Here is a 19,618-nt window from a genome sequence, read left to right as displayed (position 1 = left end):
ATGATGTGACATATATGTGAGTCCTGCATATCCATTCTAACTAAGTTTTTAGGGACCAAAACTAAACTACGATGAAAATTCAGAAACTATGCATTTGTTTAATATACAATATATATATATATATATATGTGTGTGTACTATTAATCTAATGATGTGACACATATGAGTCCTCCATATCCAAACATTGTGTGTATATATATGTACTATTAATCTAATGATGTGACACATGTGAGTTCTCCATATCCAATCTAACTATGTTTTTAGGGACCAAAACTAAACTATGGTGAAAATTTAGAAACTATGCATTTGTTTAATATATGACCTTTGGTTTGTATATATATGGGTACGTTTGTTTTTATAAAGAGACATGCATTTAGTTTTAAACATATACCAATGAGTTTTAGGTATGTTTTTTTTAAACAATTATTACGTGCGTTTGTGTTTTTGTGGTACGTCTGATTTTAAACGTATCAATATCATTGTTCTAAAAATCTCTGCCTAATGTTGTTTAGGTCTCACCTAGGCGTTTGACAGCTGGTCAACATTCCGATTAATGCCTAGGCGTTTGAAAATTAAAAAAGGGCGCCTAGACCTATTGAGGCGCCCACCTAGACTGCCTAGCTCGCCCAGACCTGCCTAGACACTTGTTTAGGTTGCGACTCACTTAGATAGAAAATAGATAACTTTCCTTTTGCAATTTATTATTTCCAATAAATTGTAAGAGACTTATTGAACACTTAAAATAAACACACATTATATGTTTGCTCCCCATGTTTTCATTATGTTCCAATATTTCATAATATATATGTCATTATATTTTCTAGTTTATAATGAAATTATATATATTTTAAGTATAAATAGACACTTATTTACACGAAATACAATAGATTTACTTAAATCTGCCTAGGCGTTAGACCCATCGCCTAACTAGCGCGTAGCGTCTTTTAGAACCTTGATCAATACGCTTTAGGTATATTTTGTTTTAGATGGGGCCATTTTGGTTTCCAATGTACATAAGATATAGTTTTGCTAAAAACTATTTTATCATTTTAGTCTAATTTTAGTTTATATTCATTAAAAGGAAGAAAAAACACTAGTACACATTAGTGCTGATGCTTTTTTTTTTTTTTTTTTTTTCCTTTTCAAAAGGATACCATAGGAAATTTCATTTCATCAAAGAGTTGTAATACATCGTTTCATCCATAGCCTATTCCAAGGCCTTACACTCTCTTCTACAAGTAAGTCAGTAACTACACTTGGAGTAGGAGGAGAAATATTCCATTCACAGCTTTGCCTTAGAGAGAGAGAGAGAAACCAATCCGTACGAGTCGGTGGGCAACTGAGTTTGCATTGCGGCGAGTATTGTAACAATAGCAGCTTCAATGATTGAATGGAGTAGCGATTTGATGTCCTCCACAATTTGTCTAATTGATGAAAAATTGAGAGTAGGATCCCTCAACTCCTCCACAATCTAAAGGAAATCAGTCTCAAAATAAATCTTGAAAACCCCTATCAACTGCCCAAGCCAAACCCTCCCTGAAAGCCATAGCTTCCGACTGAAGAGGAGAGAAGATATCCTCAAAATTCCCACAATTTGCTGCCACGAACACCCCTAGCTCATCCTCAAAATTCATGGTAGTGGTTGTGCTTGTTGTATACGAAGGGGTCCATTAATATTTAAATCCTAAGAAACTATACAAGTTTGAATGATAACTTTGTCAGAATCCGCGACTAACACTAATATATCGTCTATTGTTTTCTTAACAAACATTTTTACTTTTATGTGTTATAATTTGAAGAAGTTGTCGTTTTTATCCTTCACTTATAGGAATGTCTATACATTGAATGTGCACAAAAACTCTACAAATAAATTGGCGACATTAGATAAAGTTAAACTTTATTTTGGATCCAAACTCATGATTTTGACATGTAACTTCTCTGATCCGGAAGAATTTAACCCTCCATATCCTTTTGCCAAATATAATAATGTTGCTAATTAGCATATGCAGTGCTGTAAACCCTTTTAGTGGTGCATAAATTGAGAATGCTCAAGAGCACCTTATTGCTAGTGCACCTAGGGGTCTTGAATTGGCTCAATGCCGATCCATTTCCTATGAAATATTCCAAAATTTTCTTGAACGTTCCCTTCTCCACAATCCGAAGCTCTAGAGGTCCAATCGAATTACTTCGCCTCGAGACAACGTAACCATGATCCACAAAAGATGCATCCATTTCTCTGCAACATTCACCAAGAACCCTCTCTTCAACTTCTCCTTTGATCTCCCAGTATATTATGTAGTGGCCTGGTTGGGTCAGCACATCAGCATGGCTTGTGAAGTCAATCAGTTCTGCTTTGGACTTGCTCAATAGTTGAGAGCCTCTCTCCACCACCATTTGAAGGTCCTTTTCAGTGTTTTTGTCTATGTTTACTGTCAATATAAGCTTTCTCCTGCATATAAAGTTCAATTTTGGAGTTCCATTGTGGAAACCTGCCACTTCCACCACATCTCCTAGCCTGTACCTATAAAGTCCTGAAAAATATAGATAGCAAAAATACAATATTATACAAAAAGCAATTTATAGAAAGCTAAATTTGAACTCAAATAAAAAGAGAACAAGCACAGTATCCTAATCAATTGAAATAATTAACGTACATTAACAAATTTCCAATCTTTTTAGAGATATAGACAAAAACAAAATTTTGCCTTTATTTCCATCTGATCAATACATGATGAAGATCCTACTAGGGATCTAGAATTCGCAATGTGGTTTGAAAAAAATGGTTTAAAATATTAGTCTATGTAGCATTTTTCTTTTGACCATGATATTGTGGACTTAATTTTGTCCACGTACCCTATAAGTTTATAAGTGCCTAATTTTTCCAAATTGCAACTTGTGGCCCACGTGTCAAGGGAAGGGGACCAGATTTTTTCATGATTGCCGCTGATATTTAAATAGTCGACAGTCCACATGCTTTGGTTTGTTGTGGGAAGGCATGTACCAATGATCGATGCTTAAACATGTCCAATTTAAGGCTCTAAAGTGATTTTGTTATAGAGTTTACCCAAAAAAAAAAAAAAAAGGATTTTGTTATAGAATGACAAGTCACCACTTTTAAAGAGTATTTTGATAATTCAATTTTTCGCACGTGACTATTTTTGTTGGAACAACAGGTTGAGTTAGACTATTAACGATGTTAAAGAAAAATTCATGCAAACCTAAAATGTACATGCTTCGACTTGGGTATTAGGGTTTTACTATGTAGAATTAGACTATACAAAATAATTTATGGACACCAGTATGTATTTTTGTCACTTAATTTTTTTTACCGTTTTTGTAAGAAAAAGAAAAGAATGTGAGAAACATAGAAAAACATCAGTGATTACTTACCAGTGAAAGTAGTGAGGACAATCTCGTACTCTTGTCCAACCTTGACTTGTGACATTGGTACTGGTTTATCTTCTATGAAATCATCAATGACCAAATTGTAATCTTGCTTCTGTCTATGAAGTGGTATGAACTCAAAGTAGGAAAAAGTTGGCACCACTGCAAATGTCACCTCCTCCGGAGGCAAACAGGGATCCACATTCACTCCAATCCAACTCTCAGTTGATCCATATTCTGCACTTACTAGCGGCACTTCCGCTGCATATCGCCGGAGTTTTTTCAAATACGGCTGCATTGATCCTGTCATTATAGAGTACACATACTTGGCGTTGGGCCAAAGCTTGGGAATCAGACCAAACCAATCCAAATCCTCCAACTCCTCGCAACAAGCTTCAATTTTCGAAGCCAGAATTGGGTTTGGGGAGATGATATCCAAGACCGCTTTTCGCACTTTGGGGAGATTGATTCGTTTACTAAGAGTGCCGTCTCGTATGTCAATGCACAACTCCTTCCAGAGCTCTTCGAAGGCGATAAAGGACTGCACTATGCTGTACGCAAAGGTGGAGGTTATGAACTCTACTTGTTCGGAGAAGAAGAGGCCGAGGAGAAGGTGACAATATGTTGATTGCTTGCTGTCACCGCTCGAAATGACCTCTTCGGGGCTGCAAGTGAATGACTTGGTTTTTTCCTGTTTAATTTTGAATTCCGGGCTGGCGTAGTAGTGAGTTGTGGCTGTTCCTGCTGTTAATCCTCCCTTGGTTTTGAATTGTCTACTGCTGTATATGAATTCCAAGATCCTCCCTCCTCCTCTCGTCGGATAAACCCTACGATTAAGACGAAGAAAGTAAAATAATAATAAGGGATTTTGTTATAGAATGACAAGTTGCCACTTTTAAAGAGTATTTTGATAATTCAATTTTTCTCACGTGATTATCTTTGTTAGAACAACAAGTTGAGTTAAACTATTAATGATGTTAAAGAAAAATTCATGCAAACCTAAAATATACATGCTTCGACTTGGGTATTAGTGTTTTACTATGTAGAATTAGACTATACGAAATAATTTATGGACACCGATATGTATTTTTGTCACTTGATTTTTTTTACGGGTTTGTGTAAGAAAAAGAAAAGAATGTGAGAAACATAGAAAAACACCAGTGATTACTTACCAGTGAAAGTAGTGAGGACAATCTCATACTCTTGTCCAACCTTGACTTGTGACATTGGTACTGGTTTATCTTCTATGAAATCATCAATGACCAAATTGTAATCTTGCTTCTGTCTATGAAGTGGTATGAACTCAAAGTAGGAAAAAGTTGGCACCACTGCAAATGTCACCTCCTCCGGAGGCAAACAGGGATCCACATTCACTCCAATCCAACTCTCAGTTGATCCATATTCTGCACTTACTAGCGGCACTTCCGCTGCATATCGCCGGAGTTTTTTCAAATACGGCTGCATTGATCCTGTCATTATAGAGTACACATACTTGGCGTTGGGCCAAAGCTTGGGAATCAGACCAAACCAATCCAAATCCTCCAACTCCTCGCAACAAGCTTCAATTTTCGAAGCCAGAATTGGGTTTGGGGAGATGATATCCAAGACCGCTTTTCGCACTTTGGGGAGATTGATTCGTTTACTAAGAGTGCCGTCTCGTATGTCAATGCACAACTCCTTCCAGAGCTCTTCGAAGGCGATAAGGGACTGCACTATGCTGTACGCAAAGGTCGAGGTTATGAACTCTACTTGTTCGGAGAAGAAGAGGCCGAGGAGAAGGTGACAATATGTTGATTGCTTGCTGTCACCGCTCGAAATGACCTCTTCGGGGCTGCAAGTGAATGACTTGGTTTTTTCCTGTTTAATTTTGAATTCCGGGCTGGCGTAGTAGTGAGTTGTGGCTGTTCCTGCTGTTAATCCTCCCTTGGTTTTGAATTGTCTACTGCTGTATATGAATTCCAAGATCCTCCCTCCTCCTCTCGTCGGATAAACCCTACGATTAAGACGAAGAAAGTAAAATTACAGAGCCACGGTTAAACAAGTTTAAATGAATACATTTGGAATATTATTCTAACTAGTGCTGTTGACATATAATTGTAAATATAAAGGTTCATAACTTCATATAAATATGAAAAGCTGTAAAAATAGCTACCTACATATAAGACAGTCTAATGAATTCGAATACTGGACTGAAATTTAAGAGAGAAAGTTTAAACCTTGATCTATAAGCTGCAGCCAGCCTAAAAATTTGAAGAGTGGTCTGTGAACTGTGGCGCATAAACGGTACGTACTTTTGTCTTCCTTCTGTGGTTCCAGAACTAGAGAAAATGTAACCAAAGGAGACCATTAGACCCTTCTACAAAGTGTGAACATATACAGCTAATGGTTTTATTCCTTGAATCCAATAGAACAAAAAAAATTCTAGTTTATTCTAGAAATATTCTAATTTGATCCAAACTAGGTGGATAGATATTCGGACTTGGAAAATAAAGTATATTTACAAGGAATAATTGAAACACATCTCAACTTTTATGAATATAATTAAGAAGCTAACCTTAAGGAGAGAGTAGTTATAGGTTGTTTTGTGAGAATGGGGCCTGATTCCCCATTTGCAATTCTATGAATGTAAGGCTCTAAATCTGCATGTGAAGCAAGAGGCACCAAAGAAGTGTAGAGTGATTCCAACAGACACGCATCTACCTCTTGGATTTCGATGTCCCCCAACCATTTCTTGAGATATTCCACTTCGAAATTCAGTTCAAGTATCCGCCGGAGCGTCTGCGTTTGAACTGAACCTGCCTTCTCCGTCACGTCCTCAAACCACCTAACGATATCGTCTTCTCCACACACAGATGGTTCCATTGGAGAAGTTTTTGTGGCTGCTGGGTTTTCAGAAGAGGAAATAATGCATAAAAAAATAATAACAAAGAACAAAGTCGTTACAGCTTACAATTTTTAGTGGGGGCATACTAAATTTGTAGCATGTAGTGTATGATTATATAGTCCACAACATATATTCAGAAATAACCACAATATATATTCAAAAATCAACCAATCTATCCATGAAACCTGTCGTTTATTCAAAAATTTAACCAACCTTCTAATGTTGGTTGCACAACTCTCTCTCTCTCTCTCTCTCTCTCTCTCTCTCTCTACTCCATCGATCTTAGAATTGTACGATGGTTTGTAAACCACAAGGCATACAGAGTGTCATCCTTTTCAGGAGAGGGAGAGAGAGAGAGAGAGAGAGAGAGAGAGATTTTTGAACGATAAGACATGAGGACAAGGGTTGCAGGGGACCAAGTCAATCAGCAAAATTGACAGCTTGGCTTACAGCACCATGCTCTAGCTATTTTCCCTTCTGTTAAAAGGATTTTATGACATTGTGGCACAGATGTAGGTGGACACTAAATCAATTATTTCGCAGCGAATATATCATTATGTGAGTGTTTTAGTTATAAGATAATGAGTGAGACATTGCACTAATATGGAGATATATAACGATGATATTGAAGATTTTCTACAATATGACATGAGGATAAACGATGAACACCCTGCCTAACTACCATGACAACTCCATTGATCAAATCTACAAGTCACTTAAATCTATTATAGTCATAGTTTAATGTCACTCAAACAAGTATATATTATCAAATCTAGGGTTTAGGGTTCCCTTCTCGACTAGCTAGTCGACAACCCACAATTACTAGGATAGAAGATCAAGACAATGCAATTTAAAATCATGGAACGGAAAATAGTTATATTCACACATCTAGTTTATTTCTTATTCTTCTTTAAATTATCCACGGAAGACTAGAACATCAAAAATTGATAAGCATGAAAATCGTACTCTCATTAGAGTATACTTAGGATCCCAATCTTTTTTTCATTATATTCTTCAATTATCGTTTGATTTGTCCATCCAAAAACTAGAAATACAAAATAAAATAGTGAATTTTAACGAAAAGTCCGTGGTATTATTCATTTTAATGAAAAACCACATTTTTACACTAAAAAGTCAAACATGGTACTATTTACTTTACCATTTATTTTGTCCTTATCATTAAATCTCAAAGTTTTCAAGTTATTTTCATTAGTTTTCCTAATAAAATAACAATAATGGAGAAATAACAAATTGGAAATACAAACACTTCCCGCATTAGTGCAGATTATGGTGTAGTGTCCCACATTTCTTGGTGGATAATCCACAACTGTTGTGGTTAAAGCTTCAATTCTCGGTTGGTCCCTGCCTCCTAAATGTGCTTAGTGCTTAGGACCGTTTATATCTTCATCAACATACACAAATTAATTTTGTAGCTTCATTTTCTCCATGTCACATCACTATTTGTGGTCATGTGTACACCCGTTAAAGCCTGATGCAATTGATATAGTCCAGAAGATATATTATTTTTGAAGAATTTAGTTGTGATGAATTTAATCAAGCATCTGAGTGTCAGTTTAGGAGCCACTCAATCAGAAGCTATAAATCCTTTTTCAGATAATGTGGGGTTTCAATTTTGCTCGAAAGAAATTTCTGTAAGATCACTCAAATCGAGTTATCTATAAAATCATTCTCACAAAAATAAACCTCATTTGACTTCCGAATAGTTTCACTTGATATAATAATAAACCCAATGATTAATTAAAAAGTGTTAATGAACTTTGATTAGTTGATAAAATCTCTTGATGTAATACTCTGCCTAAAGTCGCTTTGTGATTTAACATGTGATGTTTACCTTTGTTCCCTCTCACTTTTATCTCTTCGTTTACGATTTGGCTCAAAGCATATTGCTTTTAGCTTTGCTGTAATCTGGCTTCCCCAACCCTATTAAGGGTCTTATCATGTTATAATTACAAATCATTAGTAATTAAGTAGAGCAATAGAGTGATTTGTTCTAAATTCCCGCTTATAACATGTATGTGAAATCATCTTGTATCAGTAGATATAGTTAGGACCAATTCATACGAAAGAACATTACGCAAACTCGTGCAAGAACAAAAGGACAAGTTCTTCAATCTCAACTAGTTTTCTGCAAGAACATCATTAAGAATGAACAGATTTTAATATAATGACATTACTGATGGGAGAATCATCAATTAGATAGACGAAATTAACGTGACCATTTGTATGGCTGATATTATTCATTTGCAATTTGCCACTAGCTGGTGACTCACTTGTTGTATGCTACTGTCCAGAGATGTCACTAGCAAGCACCGACTTTTATTTGTCCAAGAGTTGATACTTCATTTTGTTCCAAGGGAAAAGGGGCACTTTGTTCCAAGGGAAAAGGGGGTGGGTGCTACAAAGAGGATGACAGCGAAGAAGAAACAATATATTTGCCAATATGAAGAATCAGAACAGAAGATACAACAACAACAATAAAGTCTTATTCTACTATGTAGGGTCGATTGTATGAATCTTGGAACGCCACTGCGCTTGGCTTTGTGCCTTCCAATCAGAACAAAAGATAAAGCACATAAATGTACCTTATTACAGATGACATTAGTCAACAAAAAAATGGACTACGAGTTCAGCTCCATTCTATGTTGTATGTGAATCCCTCTGCATTGCAAAACCCGAAAGTTCTAACACTGCAAAGTTTTTCAGTTAGCAGTTTAATCACATTTGGTGCAAGAAAACAGCAGGGAAAAACAAAAAATACAAAAAAAACAGAAAAAAAAAATTTGAAAAGGATTCAAACCAGATGACCAAAATTATAAGAGAGTAATATTTTCTCCCCTCCTATTCTCATCTCCTTCCCTCCCCTCTTCTTACACATTATTTTTTGTGTTATTGTCTCTATAAAAAAATAATATAAGATATTAACGTAGTTTAATCGTGACCGTTCAAATAGGAAAAAAGGGAATAAGAGAGATATTAGGAGAGGAAAAAAATACTCCTTCAATTCAAAGGACATCAAGATAAAAAGCCACGTTCAAACAACAAAGGACAATTGCACAAAGTAGAGGCTTAGAAAGAGAAGCATCTTTGCAAATGATGAAAGTAACCGCTAATACGAGTAGGGTATATACCAGACTTTGGCCTATAAGAATCTCTACACTGCCTTCAACTTGCTCTCGGGGACCCATCCTTTATCCCGGTTTCATCAAAGCATCAGTGTAGACTGTAGATGCTCACTGTGGCCTAGCCACAAAAATATCCGGGCTGAAGGTTTGATTTTGACAGGGATTCAAAGGGGACACACAGATTGATAACTGTACTCCTTGGGGTATGGGCCTTCACCTGCAGGAGCAATAAGTCTCATAACTTCAGTACAGTTGCAACTTGCAATACAAACTAGCCTTCTCTTTCACTAGTTCAAAATGGATGGTGACTTTGCATTTTTTGAGTTTTCTGTTATCCATTGTTCTTTACTAGTTCAAAACGGATGATAACGGAAAAGCGATTAACTATAAAATACCCATGCACAAATATGAAGGTTCCATACACTTACTCCTACACTAAGCCGAATGGGAACCTTCATATTTGTGCATTTTTTAAGCTTGAAGATTTCTAGCACTAGCAGTAAAAGCGATTAACTATCAAATACCCTGAAAATGAAATGGCACCAAGGCGGAATGAACACCACGACAAGAAATTAATTTGGAAGTATAATTCTTAGAATAGGTAGAACTTAGGAAGCAATATAATTCTTATAATTCTTGGAAATATATTACTCAGTTGAGTTGCTTTTTCAAGAGTTTATACTATCCCCGTCTGGTTGAATCTTCACTCTGCAATTTTATTATTTAAGAAACCTTGAAGAGCTAAAGTTTCTAACAGTCATTGATGGAACGTTGAAAATCACCTACAATTCTTCTTCTTTTTTAACTTTCTCGGGTGGGTGGATGGTAGACCCCCGTGAGGAGGAGGATAACAACTCGATTCATTATTTACCCTGTCGAATATGCAGGTCAATATTAGGTCATTTTAACCTTTGATTCCCTCCAGAGTCCAGACTAAAGCTACCTAAGGACCAATCCGAAGTTCTTGAATATGACAGTTTTTACCAATTAATAGTTTGACATATTACTAAGCTACTTCTCTTCAAAATGTCGAAGGAGGTTCCAAGTTCAATTTTCCCCCTCGCCCTTGATCAAAAAGGAAAAAGGATTAGATTTTTCCTGCAAAATTTTTATTAGGGTGAACTGTCAATTTAAGTTCTGAATTATCATCTCGGTGAAAATTATGTCTTTAAACTATTTTTTTTCTTCAGAAAAATCAGCCCTTGAATTATAAAAATTTGCCAATTACATCTCTAACATTATATTCGAAGCTACTATATATATTCAATTTTCCGTCAATTTAAGTCGCATTACTTGCATGTAATACACATTGAAGGATAGATTGGTAGTTTTTCATAAAGAAATAGTGTTAATTAACTTCGGAGGGTAAATTAGAAGTTAGATTCGCAACCTATATGAAATGTTAAGGGCTTATAGGTTAGAAAATGACAGTATTATACTCTAAAGTGTGTTAAGTGACTTAAGTTACGAAAAATTGAATAAAATAACTTTGTATATAATAGTAGGGATAAATTAGAAATCTTCACTCTGCAATAAATCGAATGGTATAATATACGAGGATTGGAGAATGAACATCAATTCTACATCTTTTGATGGTAAGCGAAATCTGGTGCCATCTTTGAATTAGCTAAACAAAGTTTCTTAGAAATACAGATTTATTAAGACTTAAACTGTAAAAGAGAATTCGGAACTCCACTCGCCTTTTGAGGCTACCCATTCGGTCATACCCAATACCTATCTTACTATGCATCAACTTCATAGCTAAATCTGCATTGCCAGCTTTCCTCAAGGCATTGATTAGAACAGTTCGGATTCGTCCTGGTATTTCCCTACCTGTGTCCACAATTCCATCGGCCAAGTTGCAAGCTTCCTTGACACGACCAGCTTTGGATAACACATTGATCATATCTTCAAAAGCTGTCTCAGGAATTACACCCATTGGCGCTAGCTCATCCAAAATCTTGCAGGCTCTGGCTACCTTGCCTGAGAGACAAACCCAAATAGAGAGGGCCCTGAAGGAAGCAACATTCGGTGTGATGCTCTTATCAATCATCGTGTGCCAGGGCTTCAATGCCTCTTCATTTCTGTGCCCTTAAAATGTCCGCTGATGAGTATTGGGTATGTATAAACCATCTGATCACAACCTTCCTCTTCCATTTTCTTAAAGAGTGCCAATGCTTCATCAGTTTTTCCACATTTAGCTAGGGCGTCGATAAGGGCATAATGGGCATTATAGCAATATGAATCATGTGGACATCCCTTCACCACCATCTTATCAAAGAGCCTTTCAGCCTCATCAAGCCTCCCTGCCTTTCCAAGACCGTCGATTAGACTAGGATAAAACATAGCGTTAATGTCGTCCCTCTGCCTTCACAAACTCAAAGTACTCCATTGCTTCCTCCACCCTCCCACTCTTACACAATCCATTGACAATAACCCCGTAAGTGACCTCATCTGGTTCAAGTCCCTCATTTTTTATGCTCTCAAAAAGTTTCATTGCCTCTTCAATGCTCCCACATTTCGCATACGAATCAATCAATGCTGTATAGTTTGCCACATTGGTTTTACATCCCTTCGAATCATATCTTCAAAAACAGCATATGCTTCCTCACATTTCCCTCCTCTGCAAAGCCGTTGATCACTAAACTATATGCATGAGACGGAATTTCAAGTCCTTTCTCGTCCATTTCTTGGTAAAGACCCAAACACGAATCAACATCTCCTTCTGAATAACACCCCTGTATTGAAGTCATATAAGTAATCTTATCAGGTTCCACATTCCTCCCCTCCATAGCTCTAAACTATTAGACCAAGTCAATCTTATCCCAAACTAAGCTCCGCAACAAACTCTTCATAGGATAAGATTGCTAGGTCAGATTTCAGTTTTGAATACTTCAAAGATAAGCTGTTGTGATTTTGTATTTTTGAATTCAAAGTTCTCCATGTAAATAGGGTTTTCAAAACCCTACTTGTAATCTGAAAGTATTGTATAAATAGACTGCGACCCATCATTATATGGGTGTGCAACTAAAGCTGAAAACCCTAGTGTTCTAAGTTTTTACATGGTATTGAGCCCTACAGTCTAACGACAGACGATCCAATTTTTTTCAACCCACTGTTGCTTCCATGGCTGACACCAACAACACCAACTCCACCACTCCCATCAATCCTTCCCCCCTACCCGCTGTTCATCCCTCCATCACCTCTATGACTAGTGTGGTTAATATCAAACTTGACCGCTCGAATTATCCGCTTTGGCTTGCTCAGATTTTGCCTGTTCTCAAGAGCCGTGACTTGATGGGTTACGTTGATGGCTCCATTGTGTGTCCTCCTAAGAATTTGGCTGGCTCCACTGCCGTTAACCCAGCCTACATGACTTGGATTCAACATGATCAGATGATTCTCAGTTGGATCAACAGCTCTCTCACTGTTTCTGTTTTGTCGACAGTAGCAAGCAAACGCACGTGCCGTGCAACCTGGGAAGCATTGGAACAACGGTATGCGTCAACTTCCCAGAATCGTATATTGTTTCTGCGTACAGAACTGCTGCAGACGAAGAAGGGTGACCTCTCTGTAGCTGACTACTTGGATCGTATGAATGCGATCGCTGACAACCTTGCTTTGGCTGGACAACCAGTAAGTGATGATGAACTGGTTCAAATTATTTTAAATAATCTTGGTCCTGCGTTCGAGATGACTGTGAATGCAGCACAAGCTCGTGATACTCCAATCACTTATCCAACACTTGAAGCTCTTCTGCTGACCACCGAGAGACGCATGACGGAGCAAGCTGTGCTGACTGAAACTGCTCCGATCAATGTTTTTGTAGCGTCACGAGGTCGTGGTGGTCGCTCTCGTGGCATTGGACGTGGAGGCTCTCCGTTCAATCGTGGTGGTGCCTTCAACAATGGCAATCAACGAGGTGGTCTTCCTCGCAACAACAACTATCAACGTGGTGGTGCGTCTGCAAGTAATGGTGACCGGTGCAACCTTTCTGGTGAACGCATCAAATGCCAAATTTGTGGCAAACCTGGCCATCCGGCTCTGGACTGTTACCAGCGGATGAATACAGCGTATGAAGGACGCATTCCCACCAATCGTCTTGCTGCCATGGCATCTTCTCAAGTGATGCCTACTAATGGAAATTGGCTTCTTGACACGGGTGCCAATGCTCATGTCACCCCAGACCTTCAGAATATTGCAAATCCAAAAGAATACACTGGTAATGAAAACATTGGTGGAGTAGGTAATGGTTCTCAACTTTCCATTGCACATTCTGGTTCGAATCAAATTTCAACTAAGTCTTGCTCATTTAACCTCCATGACATTTTACATTGTCCATCCGCATCCACTAATATCATTTCAGCACACAAATTCACCCTAGATAACCATTGCTACATACTAATATTTCCTTATTTCTTCCTTGTTAAGGACCTCAAAACACGGAAGACGCTTTTCCGCGGGAGATGTGAGAATGGATTGTATCCATTTCCTAGTGGTAGTGGATTGTCCAACTATCCTCTTTCAGTGTGTGTCGGTGTTAGAGTCTCGCCTCAGAAATGGCATTTACGTCTTGGTCACCCTGCTTCGTCAATTATTAAATTTTTGATTGCAAATAACCAAGTACCATCATCTGGTACAAGTACTGTAACGTTTTGTGACTCTTGTCCATTAGGCAAAAGCACTAAACTTCCATTTAGCAAGTCTGTGTCCGTGTCTTCTTGTCCCTTAGAACTGTTGCATTCTGATGTGTGGAGTTCCCCTATTATTTCTAAAGAAGGTTTTCGTTATTACTTGTTGTTTGTAGATGACTACTCACGCTATTCGTGGATCTTTCCAATGAAAAATAAATCTGAAGTGTTTGGAATTTTTGTGACATTTAAAACACATGTTGAAAAAATGTTTAATAAGTCTATTAAAGCCCTTCAATGTGACGAAGGTGGTGAATACATGAGTCATGCTTTCAAAAAAATTCTTGCTACACATGGGGTTTTCCAACATTTTTCGTGTCCAAAACATCCTGAACAAAATGGACTTGTCGAACGAAAGCATCGTCATATAGTTGAAACAAGTGTTACAATGCTTTCTCATGCTCATATGCCTCAAACATTTTGGTTTGATGCATGTTCCACAGCTGTTTAATTATCAACAGGCTTCCAACAAAGGTTTTATCTAACGTGTCTCCCTATGAAACATTGTTTCAAAAGAATCCAAAATATGAGGCATTTAAAGTGTTTGGTTCAAAATGTTTTCCATTGTTGACTCCTTATACACGGCATAAACTTCAACCCAAATCCAAACCATGTGTTTTCTTAGGATACTCATTGAATCATGAAGGCTACAAGTGCTTGGACTTATCCACGAGACGCATTTACGTGTCTCGCCATGTTTTATTTGATGAGGATTCCTTTCCTTTCAAGGAACTTGCATCTCCCAAGGAAGACGTCATTATCACAGGTACACCTTTCAACCCTAATTTGATTTTAACCACAACACCCTCATCTACTTTGGTACCTTCCATATCTTCACCCAATCTTGTCGAATCTCACCCTAGCCTCAACCACCAGCCTGAGTCAAACTTAGTGTCTAGTGACCAGCCGCATATCACGCCACCTTTTCCTCCGCAACAAACTGTTTCAGATTTGGACCTTAATCCTAATGCACCTATCCCTACCAGGACACCTCAACCTAGTTCCACATTAGGTCCCACCCATGAGCAAGACTTGGTTCACATTCCATCCGTACAAAGTACTCAGAATCCTTCTCCTTCATCAATTTTCTCTACCACGTCATCTTCCATTCGAGAGACTCATCTTCCCCACTCAATAACAACACGGTCAAAATCTGGGATTCAAAAGCCAAATCCAAAATACGCTTTGCATGCAATCACTGACTCCACGTTTGTTGAGCCGTCTTGTTTTAGTCAGGCTATTAAATATCCACAATGGAGGGCAGCAATGGCACAAGAGTTCAGTGCTTTGCAAAGGTGTGGAACGTGGACGCTTGTTCCTTATTGTCCTGGAATGAACCTGCTGCCAAACAAATGGGTGTTTAAAATCAAGCGACGTGCAGATGGTTCTCTTGAACGTCACAAGGCTCGACTTATGGCTAACGGTTACCATCAGCAATCCGGAGTGGATTATAATGAAACATTTAGTCCAGTCGTGAAACACAGCACCATTCAACTTGTTTTGAGTCTTGCCATGTCGAAGAAGTGGACGGTGCGACAGTTGGATGTACAGAATGCGTTCTTGCATGGCTATTTGGATGAGGATGTGTACATGAAACAGCCGCCTGGTTTTCTTGATCAACAATATCCTAATTATGTGTGTAAGTTGCAAAGAAGTTTGTATGGATTAAAACAGGCTCCCAGAGCCTGGTTTCGAAGATTCTCGAATTATCTGCTTCAACTTGGGTTTGAAGAATCATTATGTGATTATTCCTTGTTCGTGTTTAATCAACGAGGGGTTTACTTGATCTTACTTATCTATGTGGATGACATCCTTCTTACAGGCAATAATGATAAACAAATGCAATGGTTGATAGAGAAGCTCGGCACTTTGTTTTCTATGAAGGACTTAGGTCCTTTAAGTTATTTTTTGGGTGTCGAGGTTACTTATTCTGGGGAGAATATGCATCTTACACAGTCCAAGTATGCGTTGGATCTGTTGGAGCGCACCAAGTTTACTGCTGTAAAACCAGTATCCACTCCTGTACCTGCGGGACAAAAGCTCAGCCAGTATGATGGTGAACCTTATTCTCATCCAGAAGAATATCGAACGGTTGTTGGAGCATTACAATACTTGACGATCACTAGACCCGATCTGTCTTATGCTGTGAACCAGGTTTGCCAGTTTATGCATATGCCTCGGACTACACATTGGATGGCGGTTAAGAGGATTTTGAGGTATTTAAAGGCCACACATGATCACGGTCTTGTCTACAAACCTGGTGATGTTCGGTTGAATGCTTTTTCTGATGCTGATTATGCAGGAAATCCGGACACACGCCATTCAACTAGTGGCTTCTGTATCTATTTGGGCACGAATTTGATTTCCTGGAGTTCGAATAAACAGAAGACTGTCTCACGATCTAGCACAGAAGCTGAGTATAGGCAGCTTGCCTATACTGCAGCTGAGTTGTCATGGTTAGGAAGTTTGTTTCGAGATCTCCATCTCTATCTGCCACGGCCGCAGATATGGTGTGATAATGTTTCCTCCATTGCTTTGGCTTCCAATCCTGTTTTCCATGCACGGACGAAACACTTGGAAGTGGACTACCATTATGTACGAGAAAAGGTGGTGCGTGGACAGCTTTTGGTTCATTTTATTTGTTCCCAAGACCAGATTGCCGATTTTTTCACAAAGGGTCTCTCCTCTTCACGCTTCAACTTGTTAGTTTCCAAGCTTCCCGTCGTTGCTCGACCTGTCAGCTTGCGGGGGGATGTTAGACCAAGTCAATCTTATCCCAAACTAAGCTCCGCAACAAACTCTTCATAGGATAAGATTGCTAGGTCAGATTTCAGTTTTGAATACTTCAAAGATAAGCTGTTGTGATTTTGTATTTTTGAATTCAAAGTTCTCCATGTAAATAGGGTTTTCAAAACCCTACTTGTAATCTGAAAGTATTGTATAAATAGACTGCGACCCATCATTATATGGGTGTGCAACTAAAGCTGAAAACCCTAGTGTTCTAAGTTTTTACATAAACTTCTCCATTGCTTTCTGGGTTTTCCCTCCCTTACAATACCCTTTGATCATTGTATTATAAATCATAATGTCCGGTGCAATTTTCCCGCTCAGCTGATTCAATAAACATCGAATTCACCAAACCATTCAATAGAAAGTTATAAGCATACAAACTAGGCTCAATCCCAATCTTCTTCATTCTACGCCAAACCCACAACAGCTCATCAACCATCCCAAGACATCCAAAGCTTTTAATCAAAGATTTCGCTGCCCGAGAAGTCATCAAAAAGTTCATTTCTTTAAGCTTAACAAGAACGCATCGAATGCGGTCCAAATCAAAAGTTCAATCAAAGACTCATAGCATTCAAGCTTCTGATGATATTTCCTCTACCTACCAGCCCAACCAAAGAACCGCAATGCAGTTTTCCCACGAAGCTCAACAGATTTCAATACATACGAAACAAAATTAGGAGACAATTTGATCAAGAATGTGCGATAGTAAGAGTCTAAATTGGCCTCCATCGTTGGAGACCCATCTAAAAGATTGAGAATTTGAGCGACCAACCGAGATGGTTCGAAGTTTTGTGTGTTTGATACTACGTCAGTGACGTCATTGAAAGGTTCTACCCATTCCGGAGGAGGGAGAGAGTTGGTGAAAACCCACCTGGGATTTGTGCTGAAACTTGACGCCGAGTAAGAATTCGAAGCTTCTGATGAAGACCCGCCATTTTTGTACGGACGGGGAGGTCTTGCGGGAAGAATACGGGCTGCTGAGAGAGAAAGGGGAGGTCTCAGCAGGGTTCTTCTCGTCATGGTTTTCGGTGTTCTGTTCGCCTGTGTGCTTAGCGAGTGGAGCTGAAAGCCTGAAACGGTGAATGGTGAAGCTTGAAGTCGGAGTGTATATTAATATCCAGCTCAAAGATTATACTGGCAACGGTCCCATGGTCTAGTGGTTAGGACATTGGACTCTGAATCCAGTAACCCGAGTTCAAATCTCGGTGGGACCTTTTTACATTTGTAGCAGTGCAGTGCATTTTTCTTCTTTTTATTTTTTATTTTGGGTTGGTTGCTTACAGATATTTATTTGGGCTTTTTACTTCCTTTTATTTTTCAACCTTCAGGTATTCATAAGCCCAGTTACCGCGTGCTGGGCTTTGTTTCTGGTTGTTTACAAACTAATATAGGCTTATTTTTAGCTTTTCGATCCCACTTTGCCTCATAAAACTTAAAAGTCGCTACTTTGCTCTGTGTAATTCTTGATTTTGATCTCAATTTGTCCCCTAAAACTCAAAAGTCTCCACTTTGTTCCTGGAACTCGATTTCGATCTCGCTTTGCCCTTGAAACTCAATATTCACTCCACTTTAGTTTGTTTCTATTTATTCTGTTAAGTCTACTCATGTGACACAATTAAGGTCCACTTATGGCTGACGTGGCACAACTATAAAAGCTCACATATCCAATAAATTGGTGCGACATAGATTGACACAAAAAAATAAAATATATTTTCAAACATTGTATATTGAAAAAAGGAAAAGTAAGAAAAATAGCAAAAACAATTCCTGGATTTTATCTCTTTGACCCCTCTCTCTAATCATTGTCCATATATTCATCCCTTCCCCCTCCATCTTCGGCCACCTTTTTATTAGATTCATTGATTTCGTTATTTTTTATGTTTGTATGTTCTTAATGGAGGTGACTGGTCAAAAGAGAAGATGTTTTTTTTTTCCTTCTTTACTATTCATTTATTTCAAGGGAAAATTTAGCATATTATCAATTCTAAAGTTTAAATGGATGAACTTACTTTAAAAAATAGAAACAAGGTAATCTACAAAGAATTTTGAGTTTTAAGAAGTAAAATGACAAGTTTTGAGTTTCAATGAGTAAAATTGCGAGTTTTGAGTTTCAATGAGTAAAGTGAAATCAAAATCTAGTTTCAATGAGTAAAGTGTCGACTCTTGAGGTTAAGAGAGTAAAATGAAATCGAAATCGAGTTCCAATGCTCAAAATAAGCCAATAATATATGCATGGTTTTACTAACTTTTCGTCTTTCTTCGATTCTCACTCTGTTTCCTCAACTCTAGTTCTTATGTTTGATTGCCTCTTTTGATTGAAGGGGTTGGACAAGGAAGGAAAGATACTAAGATTACATAACAATTCCAAATTATCGTGAGTACTGTGCTTTTTTTTCTTTTTTTTTAAAAAAAGGTGGCAAGTTAACGTTATCTACCTTTTATGGATCCGGAGAGGTTATGAGAGATTTCAATTTGTCCGAGATCACAATTAAGTAGACTCACCGGCTTGAAGCATCGAATCCAAAACCTCTTATATTTTTTTATTTGTTGAAGAACAGTCATTCGCGTTCTTACTACTAGACCACTTGAAGTGGTTGTGAGTGCTGTGCTTTGAACTTGCATATATTATTTGCGGTTGTTGAATTTGACACTGGTGCGTACAACGCCGAAATGTATAATTGTTACTTGTCGTTTAATTAGTCTACATTAATCCACATGGATCACGA

General features: G+C 38.1%; 2 protein-coding genes and 1 non-coding gene across 5 annotated transcripts; 1 reads left to right on the top strand and 2 right to left on the bottom strand.

The window, feature by feature from the left end:
- Positions 1–1,880: 1,880 nt before the first annotated feature.
- Positions 1,881–6,625, bottom strand: LOC103947840 (indole-3-acetic acid-amido synthetase GH3.10). Of its 3 annotated transcripts, XM_009358805.3 has the most exons (5): positions 6,482–6,625; positions 5,939–6,263; positions 5,601–5,702; positions 4,557–5,377; positions 1,881–2,531 (listed from the first exon to the last, which is right to left on the bottom strand). In XM_009358805.3, the coding sequence occupies exons 2-5, from the start codon at positions 6,244–6,246 to the stop codon at positions 1,993–1,995; spliced, it is 1,770 nt and encodes a 589-aa protein (XP_009357080.2). In that variant the 5' UTR covers positions 6,247–6,263; positions 6,482–6,625; the 3' UTR covers positions 1,881–1,992. The 3 variants fall into 3 exon arrangements, with proteins under 3 accessions (XP_009357080.2, XP_018503134.1, XP_048434052.1); XM_018647618.2 differs by lacking the exons at positions 4,557–5,377; positions 6,482–6,625 and adding an exon at positions 3,391–4,211 and having other exon boundaries at positions 5,939–6,466; XM_048578095.1 differs by lacking the exon at positions 6,482–6,625 and having other exon boundaries at positions 5,939–6,462.
- A 4,361-nt stretch (positions 6,626–10,986) lies between these two features.
- On the bottom strand, positions 10,987–18,506 carry LOC103947839 (pentatricopeptide repeat-containing protein At1g03560, mitochondrial). Its single transcript, XM_009358804.3, is given in 8 exon segments — positions 10,987–11,502; positions 11,505–11,767; positions 11,769–11,988; positions 11,991–12,041; positions 12,044–12,207; positions 17,116–17,208; positions 17,210–17,438; positions 17,441–18,506. Coding segments are annotated over 8 exon segments (1,956 nt in total). The 5' UTR covers positions 17,913–18,506; the 3' UTR covers positions 10,987–11,038.
- On the top strand, positions 18,035–18,106 carry TRNAQ-CUG. Its single transcript has one exon. It is a non-coding gene; the product is annotated as a tRNA-Gln (tRNA).
- Positions 18,507–19,618: the final 1,112 nt, after the last annotated feature.

The sequence above is a fragment of a genome, unplaced genomic scaffold (assembly GCF_019419815.1).
Source record: "Pyrus x bretschneideri cultivar Hongxiangsu unplaced genomic scaffold, Pyrus_bretschneideri_v1 Contig12, whole genome shotgun sequence".
Lineage (NCBI taxonomy): Eukaryota > Viridiplantae > Streptophyta > Magnoliopsida > Rosales > Rosaceae > Pyrus > Pyrus x bretschneideri.
Note: the sequence above shows the minus strand (reverse complement) of the source record. Positions and strands in the feature narration are given on the sequence as shown.